Raw genomic sequence first — 16,354 nt, forward strand, 5'->3', positions numbered from 1 at the left:
GGGAGAACAAGAAGAAGGTTGGATTTTTAATTTGAAAGGTACATTGCTCAACTATCTACATAGGAGTGATTTTAGCAAATAAATGGATTGGAAAGTGCAATTGCAAGCTCTGTTTATTTTGTAAAAAATGAACGATTTAGAAAATATTTTCTTAAAATTGATAATTTGTATTGCTTGAAATAATTAGCCAATGAAAAAATATTTTCAATACCAACAATAATTTGTGTCTAAATATTTTCGTGGACGATGAAAATATTTTTTTGTTTATTTATTTCCATAATCGTTATAAACAATTATTTTTTAAGAAATATTTTCCGCGAAACAAATTGGCCTCATAGGAAGTAAGGGTGATCGATTTTCAGTCCGGTCCGGTTCCACCCATGAATCAGGAACTAGACCACCCTAGTCTGGTCCAATGAAACCGGTCACTTATTGTAATTTGTATTCACATCAAGTTTCGTTCTGCGGCTAGATATGTACCTTTTCGTCTTTGAAATCAGTCCGAAAGTCTCTAGTGGAGAATAGCTCCGAGATGAGTTAAATTTGTTTGTGTCACTATTGAAGATGGTGTAACCTTTGGAAAGTTTTGGGATAGGAGGACTAAAGTTCACTTAGGGTTTTACTTTACTTTATTTAATTTTTTGAAGGAATTAAATAAATTTATATATACATAGTCGGTCTGATAACCCGCCTGGACCCCGATTTCACTTTCAGGAATCGAGAACCGGACCGTCACTCTTGAGAACGGGACCAACCGGCCAGTTCGGTTTGATCCGGTCCGGATGGTCTCCGGTTCGATCGATCTGCCCTGCTCAGTGCTGTTAGGAAGGGGGCGTGGGGCGCGTGCACTCTTCTAAAACGCTGGCGAAAATTCTAGAAGTCTCCCTTATCAAACTTTATAATAAAACCTCTCATCGCCAACCCCAGTACACACTACTAGGGTTTTTATCTTCAAGCTTCCATCCATCATCACCTACTCTGAACAATCCACCACCCCATCTTCTTCTTATCTCCGGAGTCCCACGCCAACCCTCAATTCTTACAAGGTACTTGAATCTGAAAGTTGCAATCTTTTTTTGTCCTTCTTGCAAGCTCAGATGGAGCTCTCTCTTTGATTAAATCTTGAAAAAGCGACTGACTTGTTGCGAGTTCTTGAAATTTGGGGCAGAGAGAAATGGCGAGCGGTCAGCTCACTGCACCCGCGTTCTCTGCTAGGCTGGTCCCTTCCTTTGAAGGGCTGAGGCCGTCCGCGGCGAAGTTTGCTTCCGTGGGTCCTTTCAAAGCTGGGTCCTTGGCGCAGAGGTCCTTCAGGGGGCTCGTCGTGAGAGCTGCCACCGTGGTTGCTCCTAAGGTGGTTTCTTGTCTTTTTGTTCTCCCTGTTTGTATGTTCCATTGCTTATTGTTTGAATGGCCTGTATCTTGATGATGATGAAGTAGAGGATGTTGCTGTTAGTTGGGGTGGCTTATTGGTCGTCTGATGTGATTAGTTCAAATCGCAATGATTTCCAGTACTTTTGCTCTCCAAGAGAGTACACGGGTTTTTGGTTTCATCTGGGTAGAAGCAGATACTGATGTGTTGTTAAGAGTGATATTTTCGTGACTGCCCCAGGTAGGAATTTACAGAGTTTTGACTGTTGAATTGGCTGTGAAGTGAGTCGTGCTATTTGCGGAGAGTATCTCATGCTGTTATTGTTTAGCTTGGCTTAGGAGAACTAAACGAGAGACCTAACGAGTGGGGAAAGTAGTGGCAAGTGCTGGTTGGTGGTTCTTGGATTATGGGGTCAGTTGTGTTGTATAATTGGATGCTGCTTCTATGGAGTAGGTTGCTGCATTATTCTCTCGACTTTGGTATATGCATTTAACCGTTCTTGACTGACCCCATACTGTGATAATTCAGTACACTTCTCTTAAGCCCCTGGGTGACAGAGTGCTGATCAAGATCAAGACTGCTGAGGAGAAGACACAGGGTGGTATACTGCTTCCAACAACAGCTCAAACAAAGCCTCAAGGAGGAGAAGTGGTCGCGGTTGGTGAGGGTAGGACAATTGGAAAGTCACAAATTGAAATCAGTGTGAAGGTAATTATGCGATTCAAATACTGAGCCAATAGTACTATGCTGTTATTACTTAGTTAAACATTAACATCGTGCTAAGAAAGATAAAAAGAATTCGTGGCAACGCTATCTGAGCCTAGTCTGGATTTGTTGTGTTATGTATGCAGACTGGCAGCCAGGTTGTCTATTCCAAGTACGCAGGGACCGAGTTGGAATTCAGTGGTTCGAATCATCTTATTTTGAAGGAGGATGACATTCTCGGTATCTTAGAGACTGATGATGTAAAGGACCTGAAGCCCCTGAATGAGAGAATCCTAATTAAGGTTTGTCACATGACCATGTGTAAATGCTCAGTAGCAATTACCACCTTAAATTGTAAATTGATTGCCATGTATCATCAATTCTATCTGGTAAAAGTATAAATTCCAAATCGGCATATATTGTGCTTGGGTAATGGGGAAAAGAAAATTCTGAGTGCTTATAATAAACACTTAATTGGTTTTTATTCACGTAGCACATATTTTTGTTGCTTGTTAGGATTAAAATGATGTCTTCTATAATGTCTTATCATTTCATGAAGGTTGCCGAGGCTGAGGTAAAGACTGCCGGAGGCCTTCTACTGACTGAAGCTAGCAAGGAAAAACCTTCTATTGGAACGGTATGTCCCATGTGTCCCTTTAGTCCCACATCACATGACTAGCAATTTGCCTATTGCTGCTTGCATGCAGTGCAGTGTATGATGCCAATGACCTATTACCAATAGCAATGCTTTTCTGTTGGTTATTGTTTGCTAATTTTACATGTGCCACTTACGATCGGACAGGCGATTGCTGTCGGACCTGGTCCTCTTGATGACGAAGGGAACAGGAAACCGCTCTCAGTCTCTGCAGGAAACACAGTGATGTACTCCAAGTACGCAGGCAATGACTTCAAGGGTAGTGATGGTTCGGATTACATTGTCTTGAGGGCTTCTGATGTAATGGCAGTGCTCTCCTAGTAATTTTCTGTTCAGGTCTAGTTTCTAATTGTGCCATAAATGTAACTGAGAACTTTTGCGGCGAAACGGGTTCAGGTTTCAATTTTGATTTCAACGAAAGTGAAATATAATTTTGAAGATGGTTTTGCAGCATTGCAATTATCTGTGGGGTATCTTGTTATAACTTTTCTTTGGCGAAGTGAATCGAGTTATTACAGTTAGTCTTGGGTGAAGATGAATAGCCCGTGTGATAAATCTTTTTATAGCTTTTGCTTCTAGACCATATCTGGCAACTTTTAACAGCTATCTATTCAAGTTATAAATCAAATTGCCTGTGATGTAATCGGACCTCCTTCCTCTAGAACCCGTGAGCTTCAGCACCCTCATGATAGAATTGAAGCAACTGGCAAGCTTTAAGTAGCTTAACATTTTGCAATTCCTCGAGATCAGCTCGATTTGGATGAAAATCCGAAACACTTGTTGCTATGTTGAAATAGAAATGCTAAATCTATCGAGAGGAGTCAAGAATTTGGATATACCATGGCATATAGTATGGTAGAATATTATAGAAATAAATTATGACATCAGAAAGCTCTGCTAGAATTCTCCATGGTTTTGCCTCTGCTGGGGACTACTAGCCCGTCCTAACCATCGCCGGCCATCTCCTCTCCGGTGCAGCATTCTTTGGGATCCTCCGTCTCCTCTTCCTTTTCTCTTCTTCTTTTTCATCTCTTGTTCCTTCTAGTTCTTCTCTCTCCTTCGTTTCTTGCTGACCCACGCACAAGTCACCTCCTCTGTTGTCCGGCAACCTCTATGTGGTGGTCAGCGACCTTTGCCGGACCTTGCCAGCTTTCTTCCTCTTTGTCCTGACTCTTTCTTTCTCTGTTTTTTTATTCTCTGTTTTCTCTCCCTGTCATCTCACCGGTGATTGCTTTGCTCCTCTCGTCCAGTTTTCATCATCTTCTTTTTTTTCCTTTGGATGGCTTGCTTAGGAGTTCTTGTCTGTGGCTGTTGAGAGGAAAGTGTTCGGTCTGGTTTTTGAAGGAGAGTCGGACACTTGTTGTGGGTAACTGAGACAACCGGTCGTCGACGCATCTCTATCTTCCCTGGCAAAGACAGCTTCCTCTGGTTTAAGAACTCCCTGAAGCTTTTCTGACGGTCTAAAAAAAAGTCTCCCTAGTTCCGAGGGCATAGGAGCAACGATCGAACTCTCATGCTTTCCCTTTAATGAAATAGATTGTGGAGATTTCTTGTTGTAATGGAGATTAATAGAGGGGGTTCTCTGTTTATCTTTTTTTCCTGGGGGACTGAAGCAAGAGTTTGGTGGAAGGTGTTTAGTTGCATTATGCTTTGGGTAAGTCCTTGGCTCTTGGAGGTTTGTCCAAGTCCGGGAGTGACTCTGGCTCTGGGAATCCTTGTCTATCAGCAACGAGAGACTCTCCTCTGCAGCTGGTTGGAAAATGTCCAGGTTGCGGGTGTTTCTCAGACGGGAAGTTTGTTCGAAGTCTCTTTTGAGGTTGTATAGGGTGGTAATAACGAGGAGAAGCTTCCTTTTGCTGGGTTGGAAGTTTTTCGCCCTCCTCCTTGCGTACAGGGAGCATTCCTGGAGGTTGAGTAACAGACCGCAACTGTTTCGAGCTAGTCCTAACGGCAGATTCTTTTCCCAGAGGTTTTCGATTAGTTCAACAAATGCTAAGGCTGGAAGCTATACAAAATAGATTTTCGTGGGGGGATTACGATGAGTCACATAAATTTCATCTGATTAATAGGAAAGCAGTTCAGCAACCTTCTTATAACGGCGGTCTTGGCATCAAATCTCTTTTCTTGCTTAACAAGGCTCTTCTTGGCAAATAATTGTGGCGTTTCACTAATGAAAAGCAACATCTTTGGAGGAAAGTGGTGGTTGCTAAATTTGGCCTTGGAAGAACTGATTGGATTTCCAAAAGTAGAAGAATAGCTCACGGGTGCCGTGTTTGGAGGCGGGTGAGAGCCAAGTGGGATGAGTTTTTCAATCGGACGAAATCTATTGTGCGAAATGGTAAGCAGATACTCTTTTCGCTTGACCCTCAGTGCAGGAAAATGTCATACAACGATTGTTTGCCTGACCTCTTTGACGTCGCCGGGAAAAAAGAGGCTCTTCTGTTGGATTGTTATCGCATCTCCGAAGGGGGAATCACTTGGGAGATCGACTTTATGAGACAACCCCAAGATTCTGAACTTGAATCTGTCGCAGCTTTTTGTTTTGCTGTGTGACTCCAAGAGTTCCCTCTCTACTGTGATACTCTCTCTAGGAGTAGTGGCAGAGATGGATTTTGTTCTCTAGAGTCTTATTATAGTTTATTTGAAAAGATTGTTGGTGGAATGGAAGCTTTTCCACGGAGAGCCATTCGGGTACCAACTAGAGTTTCATTTTTTTGTTTGGGAATGTGTTCTCACATTAGACAGTCTGCAGAAATGAGGGACTGCGTTGGTCAATAGTAGCTTTTTTTGCAAGAGGCAGGGACGGTGAGACATCTCCTCCCTTACCGTCCGCGGACAAGAACGATCTGGACGGCACTCGTGCACTAGGCTATCCTGGGTTATAGGAGGACCTACTGAACAACAGTTATGGGCATGGCAAGATCTGTTTTTAGCCTAGATCTTTTGACTGAATATTATCGGACGATGGATATAACCCACTTACTTAAATGTCCGTTGACAATGCCGCGTCGTTTAGTATATCAATTCGGTAAATTAGTCTTTAAACCCAATATTGCTCATGTGGAAATGTCTATGTTTTAATTTTGATATTTCGCTGAATAAAATGCATATTAAAAACCTTTCCAAATGACCGGAAAGAAGGAATGAATGCAGTTTGGTGAGTCCAGATCAATCCTACATTAGGACAATAGTGAACCTGACCTTGATTGAACATCAACTTCAAGTCTAAGTCGAGATGGCGCCATATTAACTTGTTTTAGCTGGCAAGAGGGTGCCAGCTGCAGATCCCATATGGTCCTGTTAAGATCACCATACAATTTACAGAGGGAAACTACGGTCAGCTTTCCAAAGTATATATACTTTCACTCCTCTTTTTCGCAAAGTGTCAAAGAACAACTTCTTGCCACATCTATTGCCTGAATCTTCATATCTACTTCTACAATCCACAAAAAGAAAGTCATAAAAAAGACAGCCACTCTGGGTTAGCTATAAGATCAATTTCACGCCGATATATGATGTGAGATAATGAAGTGATCACCAAATTATGGCTCCTCATCCGCTTGAAACTGAAAACAGCTTTCTTGGCCCTGAATGTAACCGCGTGATTCTCTTTGGTCACAGTTCTAGCAAGCGGTCAATCTCCCTCTGCCAACACGAGGGCAAAAGCATTGGCACTATCTAATAATCAATATTTCAGCGGCAAATCTTATCGGTTAAATGAGGCAGCCGAGTTATCGTCGCAGTGACCTCTCCATGCGTTTCCACTGTCGGTTCCACTAGACGCTTGGTTCGGGATGGGTACATGACCCAAGTCCCCATCCAAGCTCATTTGCTGTACTTCAACAGATGACAGAATCTTTATGCTCTGAACACATGTTACGAATTCCCTGCAAGAGACAGGAAATTTTAACGGTTTAGAAAATACAAAGCACTTCAATGCAAAGCTGGAAAAACTTGAGGATATCACTTACTCCCAAGGATCATCACCAACAAGCAGTATGTCATTTTCATGATCCATGTAGACTAGCTTCCAGTCTGTCCGATGTGGGTCTTCTAACTGTCCTTCAATTCCAAACATGCGAGCCAAGTCCCGCCTAAGTTCGTCATAACCTCTATAACGGGTTATGTCGATGGATCTCCCGACGGAACCACGCTTTTGAACCTACAAGAATTTGAACCACTTTTAGTACCAAGAGAGGTGATGCAGAAAGAAAGTATGACTTGCAAAATACCACTTGTAACGAGGGAAAAGGAGGGAAAATAATTTAAACTGACTTGACAGAGGAAAGCCAGGAACTCTCTTCAATAAATAATCTAAGGATAGAGCATCCCATAACACTCGTGATACTATAGTGGGAGTGGAACATTTATAATAACACTCATAGGGATTCTTCTTCTTTTCTTTTTTGGTGAGTGGGGGAGTTTGTTTGACGAGATGAACTAGTTTTTTTAGCCATTTGCATATCGAGGAAAGCACGTTAGCGCACCGGATTAGACTATTAGGAGGTGCCCCTATGCATGCATAAAGATACATGTAGAATCTAATCTTGTTGGTGTAACATGTAATTTCAATGCAACATCAAGATGTCCGGGAGGATATAATGCCAAATATATATTTTCTCTCAGATGGATTGACTAGCTTGCCTTCTCCTTCGTATGTGCGGGTGCTCTAATAGAAAGTTGTTTCCACCAAAACTAAAGAATGTACATGGTACAGACCTTGGTATATGTCCTCATACGCTGAGTCTGATTAGACCACATTCCACCATTCAAAACCCCAGCGTCATTGATTGCAACATCGTTTGAACAGCCTGCCTTGAAAGGCATGCTTGGCACCCCAAATGACTGTGAACTGATTGCAGCAGTGGATAACTCGGTCTCGATATCTCTTGGAGTACCACCATAAGTTGAAAGCAAGTTTTGAAGATCCTTCTGAGAATCAAAACCCCTCGAAAGCAATGTATCAGGTGCCAAATTGTCAATATTAGCAGAAAAAGGCGAGGTGTTCCGAGGTTGGGATTGAACATCACTGTCCAAACAAAATGTCGGAAGCGAATAATTCTGCTGAACTGTGGTAGCATCTAGGCAATATGATGTAGCTGATGATGACACTTCTAGAGGATCAGTAACAGATGCCTTATATTTCAGTTGATCATGCACCTTTGAGCTTGGCCATTCATACTTGATGCGGGCTTCGGGCTTCATTTGACGCTCTTGAATTAGATCTACTAAAGATGAATCCCCAACTAATACAGGTTGCACTGCTTGATTCTTGCTGAGAAAGTTAGATGAGGGGATGTGACAGTTATTAGTAGAAGGAGAGGTCGAGCATGAAGGAGCATCTCCATCTGTGAGCCCAGAGAGAGCTCTAACAGCAGTAAGTGCCTTCTGCTGTCCATGGAGGTGGTTGGGAGTTGATTGTTGGGGCGGCAAGAGAGCAGGAGTGGGAAGGCTGTTGCAGACGAGATGTTGTTGAGACAAAGGCATCTGATTCTGTGGAACAACTTGCTGCTGCTGCTGCTGTTGCTGTTGCTGTTGCTGTTGCTGTTGCTGCTGCTGTTGCTGTTGCTGTTGCTGTAGCTGTTGTTGTTGCTGTTGCAATTGAGGCTGCAAATGCGGGCCCGCAGGGTTGGGCAGTTGTTGCTGATGCTGCTGCTGCTGCTGCAATTTCTGCAGTAGTTGTAGTTGAATCTGCTGCTCTGATAGATTCTGCTGCAATACCTGCGGAAGCTGTGGCTGCGGTTGCGGCTGTGCCCTCTGAGTCCAGCTCTGTTGCAGAAGTGAGGAAGGTTGCATCTGCACCGGCTGCTGCTGATGCCTCTGTAAGAGGTTAGGTTGCTGCTGCTCCATCTGTAACTGAAATTTTGAATCTTGTGATACAGATGTTGGATGCACAGGAACTTTATTGATACCAGGTATGCTTGGCTGGGACGGTGCATTTTGGGTGGTCAGCAGTTGCTGCTGCTGCTGCTGTAGTTGAGAGTATAAAGCTGATTGCTGCACTATCTGGCTGGGAAACTGATTAGATGTGACCACCCCGCCATTTCCAATAGGCGTTTGTGCTACTTGTTGCTGTTGTGATGTTTGTTGTGATGACTGATGAGGCGATTGCTGTTGAAACTGTTGTGGCTGCAGTGGCTGCTGTTGAGGTGGTTGTGATTGCGGCAGCTGTTGGGGTGTCTGCTGCTGCGATGGCTGCAATTGCTGCTGTGGTTGGCGCTGCAGCTGCTGCTGCTGCTGCTGGTGGCTCAGAGGATTCTGCAACAGTTGCTGAAGCTGGTGCTGTTGAGACCAAGCCACAGACGGTTGCAGCAATTGATTGACTTGGTTTTGTGGATTTGTTTTATTAAACTGGAGACCTTGGGTGGGCGATTGGAAACTTAGCAATTTGGAAGGGTCATCAATGCCGAGGTTATTGTGTAGACCAGTGGAAGAAAGCATTGGAGGTAGAAGTCCGGATTGAGTGGCTTGAAGCGGATTATTCTGCTGCATGCTCATCCACTGCATCAAACTCAAGCCAGGGAAGATTGAGCTAGGCGTGTCCTTGATGCCAAACTCATCTCCGAGCCAAGGCATGGCCCTCTTGAAAGCGTTTTCTACGTCAGACTCATCATCTGCCGAAACATGTCAGTGATCAGAAGGGAGATTGGTAGAGGGGCAATTGAATGGAATATCTTCCATGCTCGGGATAAGTAGTAAGTACGTCATATGGTACTTAATTTCACCCAACGTTGATATGGTAATTATGTTATAACATATGGACTAGTTTATAGGTTCTGAAAAAATTGGAAGGTCCATTTTCCAACATAATTGCAAGAGACCCTACTACTCAATCTTTTTGAGTCACAAGAAGCTAATGAACCTAAACAAAGCTGACAGGATACAAGCTTTCATTCTTTCTAGATTCACAATAATGACCACAGATTCTAAAGCTACATTTATCAGTAGTGGCGAGTATATAATAAAACAGTAATATCTGGGTTGTTTAAAGCTCGTTTAGATAAATTGTTTAGCTTTAGTCAAAATAGAATGTAAGTGCTATGAATTTACCTGGTATACCAGGCTGCCTAGGAAACTTGGGCCGAAAGAAAGGAGGTGGACATATGTAAAAAGGAGTTACAACAGGCTCTATTTCCCACATTGAAACTCGGCTTGGTCGTTCACCGGCCGTCGACTCGTCCCACCCCACCTACAAAATAACAAATTAGGAGATGTAAAATTGCCAGAAATATGAGCCATGACAAGACCGGCAGCTGCATCAAGATGTTAAAGAGTCAAAGTAAGAGACACAAACAAAATCTAAAGTTAGACTCGCCTTAAGGTATCTAGAGTCACCCGATGAAGAATTTGCTACATGAATCTAATGGGAAGATAAACTTAAGCAACACTATATATGATCTCTCTTACACTTCCCAGCTCTCACTACTTGAACTCACCCATCACATAAAAAGCAAATGGCAACAAATCGATGAGCCAGGGAAAGGCATTCCAATAGCTAATTGAACAAAAATGATCCACCCAATCTTGAACTGAAATAATAGTAGCCTAAGGATTCAAAAGCTAAGATGTTACACAACCTGGCTAAAAGCACCTTCAAAAAAGAATGGTTACCTGGAGATTGCGCCACTGGGAGTTTTTCCATCTCACAGGATCCAATTCGCTAATTCCAGTGATTGTACCCATGTATCTACGGACTCCTGACTCCTCGGTTTCGAACATCATTCTGAACCTCATCCCAAGAGAAACTTGAGTATAAAATGCTTTATTGTACTTAGCCAAGGGGATCACGAATTCAGAAGGACTTGCCCTATTGCAAATGAGATAAAGCATTAACCGTTAGATGCTGTCATTGGCAGAACATTTCTCATAGGAGGACAACCATATTTTAGAATTGGGTATCTGTACCACCTTGGATTGTAAAATATAGTGAACGGGCTGTTGTTCGCTGCAGCATGAGCTGCAGCCGCAAGAATTCCAATATGCATGCTATCGCTAGATATGACAGATGAGGAGAGAGCGGGCTGCTGCCTATTAGCTCGCCTTATCCCCAGTAGAAGCTGTGACTTTTCATCCCTTCAAAACCAACAACATGCTTTTGGCTCAGAAACCAAAGCTATAGTAATTCATCTTGAATTCATATTCCTAACCATCTTAGATATACCTAATGAAGAGAACAGAATCGCCAGCAAAGAGCCTCTTTGTGCTGACAAAGACACTCCAACCAGTAGTGAGCAAGTGCCTCTTTGGCTGGCCTGTAGGTATGAAGCACGCAATTCAGTCTATATCTCGACAGTTGACATATTCCCTTTCACGGTTTATACACCAAAAATCAAATTTCATCGCCATAATTGGTTTATAGCTTCATGATAAGTACACATTTTTTTGTACCCTTAAATTTCATGCATTTATAGCAGCGTAGGTCCAACTACTGAGAAGCTGACTCAAAATTCAAAGATTAGACACAGAAAACTGGAACAGACTGCTAAAGTGGAAAGGCTTCCTATTTCAGCATCATAAATCACACGTTTAGGTTGACCAGCTGGTCCTCGTTATTCTCATCAAGAAAGGCTACAATTACATGCTACAAATTGTTGAGAAATGTAGTAATGATATTAAATATATCTAAAAGGAAATAGCTTTGGGAAAAAGACAGACACAAAATGAAGAATTTTTGCGTGTCTTAAGACAAAATTTATTGTCACAAATGCAAAACAGTAGGAGAGAAATTGGAAGACAACTCAACCTATCTTCACTGTCAAACTGAAAACAGAAGCATAAAGAGAAGATCAAAGAAATTGCAGAGTCAGCTAAAAGGGAGGAATACCTCGGTAAATATGTCTGAATGTCCATGAATTATCATGCAAATCTCTAGCCATTAGCTCCTGGCAAGGTGGCTGCATAGAAAAATCCTGGAAAGAGAGCAAAAGGATCTGAGGTAAGCACCTAACCTTTCACCAGTGAACATACTGCATTTCCAAATAAAAGCACCATACGCACTAGTGGTGGGAAGATCTTCTCAGCAGCTCGACGAGGAACAGAAAATCCACCGTGGGTACTTGTGTCGCTAGCTGTAAGCGTCTTGCAGAAAAACTCTGCAGGCTGCCTGCTTTGCTTGAGGCCCATATCAGATGCCAGTAACGCCTCCTGATCATACTGTAGTTGAAATTAGTCTCTAAGCACATTATAAAGCAAGGCCAAATAAATGCCCTCAAGCATTGTACTCAGTGCTCTACTATAATAGCTGACCTACTTTGCTTACGGGTTGAAGGGTCATTTGTGCATAGACTTCATCAGTTTCAGGATCAGCCTGTTTCAATCAGCACAAAGGATAAAGATCATCGCGTATTAGTATCGAAGGAACATGGATTCACAAATATATATCCGGTTTAAATGGCTATAAACCAACAGAGATATCCACTCCCACAAGAACTGAAGACATGTAATGAAAGAGTGGTTAACTTCAGGCACACAAGGGTCCGAAAAATTACACGATCATGCCTATCTACAGCCTTAATCCCTCATAGCTAATGATTTGCTCCAGATAGCAAGAGAGAATCACATACATGCAATGTCACATTGTGAAGCATGCAGATCAACTTTGAGGGCAGATTAGGGTAGCTGGGTACACAAGTAGTCTCCTTCTGCATTGATGCTGCAACCTGAAATATTAAACAGCCAATAAACACCATTAGCTTAACATCATCAAGAAATTGAATCACCAGTCAATATTCAGAGAAGAAACTGCATACTTGCTCACTGTGGCCTTGGGGAAAGTAGACCACAAGACTTCCAACTGGAGGCAAAGACACCAATGGCCCCGCACAAGCATGCCATAACTCTGAATTTATACTCTTCTTTTCACCTATTCCGAAAGAAAGCCCAAGTTCTTAGAAAAACGTAGATAGGTTGTTGAAGAAAAGAAAGGGGTGTACGCTCTAAGAGACACTTTAAAGAGGTGTCTGGAAATTGCAGCGATTGATGAGACAGAAAGAAAATAAACGCAAATGCGGCAACTCTACCATGATCATTTGGCCCTATAGTACTCGAACAGAAGTCAGCAGGTGCCATTTTTCATTAGGTTTAGTTTGATAGAATCTTCTGAAACTATAGCCCAAGAAACTTGATTAATTCTATTAAAAGTAGAGCATCTTGTATCATGAGAGTGTTGTGCACACACATATAAGGAAGCACACAATCTTTAGCAAATGAATATGAAGAATAATCTGTCGTATTTTCTAGGCAGCAAGTAAAGGAAGTAGAAGACAATTAACATCTGAGACCAAGGAATCTTCTTTTATCCTCAGATCCTGCTGCTCTATGTTAGAAACTTTGAGAAGCAATCATCGTCCACCAACCTCATTCCAACTACCTTCACCCCATGCTCTTAGGCGGGGAAGGAGAGGCCGGATTGCAAGGACTTCATTTAGATTCAATGCATTTTTGCCCCGAATAACAACTTTGATTTTGCCCTCAACAACTATGAGTCTAAAAAAAATGGAACTGCTTATCTTTTCCAATTTGCAATCTGTGCATCTAAAAGTTGCTTCTCCATATTCAGCTTAAAAACTTGTAGGAAGCAAGATTCTTCAGATAAAAACAACATTCTAGTTCCATGCCTATTATCACCAATACAACAACATTAAGAGCAAGCTGGTAACACCCAAATCAAACAAGAAAAGGAAAGGAAAAGAAGATTATACCCACCTTCCCCACCACCAGCTAAAAATCCATTTGAAGGAACCTTCATACTTAGTATCACCAATTAACTCCGCCAATCTTCTATTCTGAAGCTCCTTTCAAGTTGGCTTCCACAACAGACCTTAAAGAACTTCACCATAGAAAGAACTCCATCTCCAACCCATTTTTCACAGAGCAACTGCAGCAATCAATTTCTTTGAAATATAAACCACGACATCATCTCCACACTTGAACCCAACCAATCAGAACCCACCTCTGTTTCTACCCATCAACTGCTTTCAGCTCAAAGACTTCACCCGAAACTTTCGAACTTCCCTTTTCAGCTAAGAAAAAGAAGAGCCCTGTGACCCTGAAAGATTTGCTAAAGATTGCCACTTTTCCCACCGAAACCCAATTGCTTCGCACCTGCAAAGTCCCAACGATGCACAAAACAGCTGATTCAGCTTAAATCTTCAGTCAAGAAGGGATTCTGGGTAGACTCCAATCCGAATTCTAGATCCTCGGAGGAAAGATGGGAGGAGGGGGAAAATCAAGAACCGGTAAGCAGTGGCAAATAATGGGTGGGGGGCCAAACCCAAAAAATGGAGAAGGAGAGAGACAAAAAGAGAGATTTTGGGATTTGGGACAAGAGTAAGAGGGAGAGACAGAGACAGAGACAGAGAGGGGGGGGAGGTGAAACTTAGAGAGGTGTGGCCGGGATCAAGGTGGAGAGAAACTGACTTGTCGCCGAGAAATCAGAGACCGAGAAAGAAAAGCAAAGGGAAAAAAGGCAAGCAAGAGCAGAGCAAAGACAGCCTTTTCTTAAAAAAATGCTTATCGTGTTTTCGTGCAGTTGCAGCAGGCCGACATGAAATAGACTGAGCTGAGCAAAAGGCACGGTTAAAGAAAACCATAATCTTTGCCCCATGTCATCTTCCTTTTTCCCCCCTCCTCCCCTCAAATCTTGATGTGCGCGAGCTTAATAATCGCAACGAGGAGAGGAATCATACACGCAGAGCGCGTCTGTTATATATGCTTCTTTGTGGGACATTATCCTCTCCTCCTCCCATCATCATCCCATGAACAGTTTGTTTTTTCGCCCCCCTCCCAGATTCCACCTAAATTCACACGCCTCTCTTTGATGCTCTCTCTCTCTTTCTCTCTCTGTCTGGCTATGGATACTGATGAGCAAGAATGAATGCTCTCTCTCTCTCTCTCTCTCTCAAGAACAACTTGAAGCATATGAAATTGCTGCGCTGTGCTGTTTTTTGGTAATTTCTTGTAGTGGAGCAATGGTGCATGGGGCCTCCTTGAGAAGATATTCCTTTGTGAAATGTTCATGCATTTGATGGTTTGACTCTTATGAATCTCTCTCCCTCTCTCTCTCTCCCTCATCCCTCTTTTCTTTTTGTGCCTTTTTGTCTTTCGGGTCGAGCTCAATTTTCGCATATTCGTATTAAGTCGAGATCGGGACATAAAAAAAATTCGAGAGTAATTCATTTTCTCGAGCTAATTCCACAACATACCAAACCCGAAATCTCGCGCCTGATTAAAATTCTAATAATCTTATTGATCCAAATCTCTCTCTCTCTCCTCTTTCTGTTTGTGTTTTTGTCCTTCGGATCCGGCTCAATTTTTCGCGTATTCGTGTTAAATCGAGCTCGGGACTCAAAAAAAAATTTCAAGAGCAATTCGTTTTCTCGATCTGATTCCACAATATACTGAACCCAAAATCTCGCGCCTGATTAAAATTCTAATAATCTTATTAATCCAAATCTCTCTCTCTCTCTCTCTCTCTCTCTATGTTTTTGTCTTTCGAGTCCGGCTCAATTTTTTGCATATTCATGTTAAATCAAGATTGGGACTAAAAAAAATTCGAGAGCAGTTTGTTTTCTCAATCTAATTCCACAACACAGTGAACCCGAAATCTCTAGCCTGATTAAAATTCTAATAATCTTATTTATCCAAGTCTCAACTATTTTTTTCTTGACCAAAAAAGAAAAAAGTCTCAACTATTTTTTGACCCAAAGAAAAAAGTCTATGATCTTTCTCCTTGATGGGCAAATTTTTCTCCGAGGTTGGACCCACCCACCACACAAAAATAAATAAAAAATATATAGGAATAAAAATTAAGGCTAGGCATGGCCTAATCATTCCCTTCTTCAAAAGCACATTTCTCCTCCCCCAAATTGTTACTGCAAGAGAAGACTTAACTTATCCACATTTCACTAAATAAAGAAAGTCCAACTCTCTCTCTCTCTCTCTCTCTCTCGATCTCGAAAGAGTCTCGAGCTTTAATCATGCTTTAAGATCAAATGAAAGGGTTTAACTAAAGATCAAGCAAAGGGTCAGTCCCCATGATTATTAGCTCCATAAAGTCGTCTTTAATGAGGATTACCCACGCTTTACCTTTTTTCACGTGGACGGCTATTGCTCCTCAGCGAATAATTACGATTTACCCACATGCGAATAAAAAACGAAAGAAGAGATAAATATATTAGAAGTCCTAAAATTTGTCGCGAAAATGCAATTGAGTCTTAAAATTTTTCAAATTGATCGAATTAAGTCCTTCCGTTGGTTGCACTTTCTGAAAGTTTGAGGGCTCGATTGCATTTTCGTGACAAGATTTAAGACTTTATTATATTTTTTGAAAGTTTTAGGACCCAATTGCATTAGCACTTCCGTACCCTTATCCCTAAATAAAATATGTAATGTTGGATTTTCTTCGATTTGGACAGAGATGTAAGAGAGTGGTTTAGGTGTTAATCCAAAGGACACGTCCGTTGACCACAAGTACCCACCTTGTATTTCGCTTGTTTAATATCAAAAGGTTAATAAATATGTGGTCTTTGACCACGGGTTGATCAAAGAGGTGGAATTTTCAAAAAGTTAGGGAAGAACATATCTTGAAATTTCCTTTGAGGTAATTATATATAAACTATAAGAAG

At 41.9% G+C, this 16,354-nt stretch overlaps 2 protein-coding genes across 4 annotated transcripts; one reads left to right on the plus strand and one right to left on the minus strand.

Annotated features, from left to right (window-relative positions):
• Nucleotides 1–884: 884 nt before the first annotated feature.
• Nucleotides 885–3,191, plus strand: LOC115688689 (20 kDa chaperonin, chloroplastic). Its single transcript, XM_030614592.2, has 6 exons — nt 885–1,046; nt 1,169–1,351; nt 1,898–2,077; nt 2,221–2,376; nt 2,634–2,711; nt 2,877–3,191. The coding sequence occupies exons 2-6, from the start codon at nt 1,175–1,177 to the stop codon at nt 3,048–3,050; spliced, it is 765 nt and encodes a 254-aa protein (XP_030470452.1). The 5' UTR covers nt 885–1,046; nt 1,169–1,174; the 3' UTR covers nt 3,051–3,191.
• Nucleotides 3,192–6,071: 2,880 nt separating this feature from the next.
• Nucleotides 6,072–14,734, minus strand: LOC115688688 (auxin response factor 19-like). 3 transcript variants are annotated; one of them, XM_056310975.1, is made up of 13 exons: nt 13,434–14,734; nt 12,479–12,591; nt 12,293–12,388; nt 11,980–12,036; nt 11,727–11,882; nt 11,554–11,638; nt 10,891–10,981; nt 10,638–10,802; nt 10,341–10,536; nt 9,789–9,918; nt 7,449–9,343; nt 6,701–6,891; nt 6,072–6,616 (listed from the first exon to the last, which is right to left on the minus strand). In XM_056310975.1, exons 1-13 carry the CDS (start codon nt 13,474–13,476, stop codon nt 6,436–6,438), a joined length of 3,399 nt encoding a protein of 1,132 aa, XP_056166950.1. In that variant the 5' UTR covers nt 13,477–14,734; the 3' UTR covers nt 6,072–6,435. The 3 variants fall into 3 exon arrangements, with proteins under 3 accessions (XP_056166950.1, XP_056166949.1, XP_030470444.1); XM_056310974.1 differs by having other exon boundaries at nt 9,780–9,918; nt 11,727–11,873; nt 13,434–14,733; XM_030614584.2 differs by having other exon boundaries at nt 9,780–9,918; nt 13,434–14,732.
• Nucleotides 14,735–16,354: the final 1,620 nt, after the last annotated feature.

The sequence above is a fragment of the Syzygium oleosum genome, unplaced genomic scaffold, assembly GCF_021117445.2.
Source record: "Syzygium oleosum isolate NSW1041296 unplaced genomic scaffold, Sole_v2.1 Sole_v2.04, whole genome shotgun sequence".
Classification (NCBI taxonomy): domain Eukaryota; kingdom Viridiplantae; phylum Streptophyta; class Magnoliopsida; order Myrtales; family Myrtaceae; genus Syzygium; species Syzygium oleosum.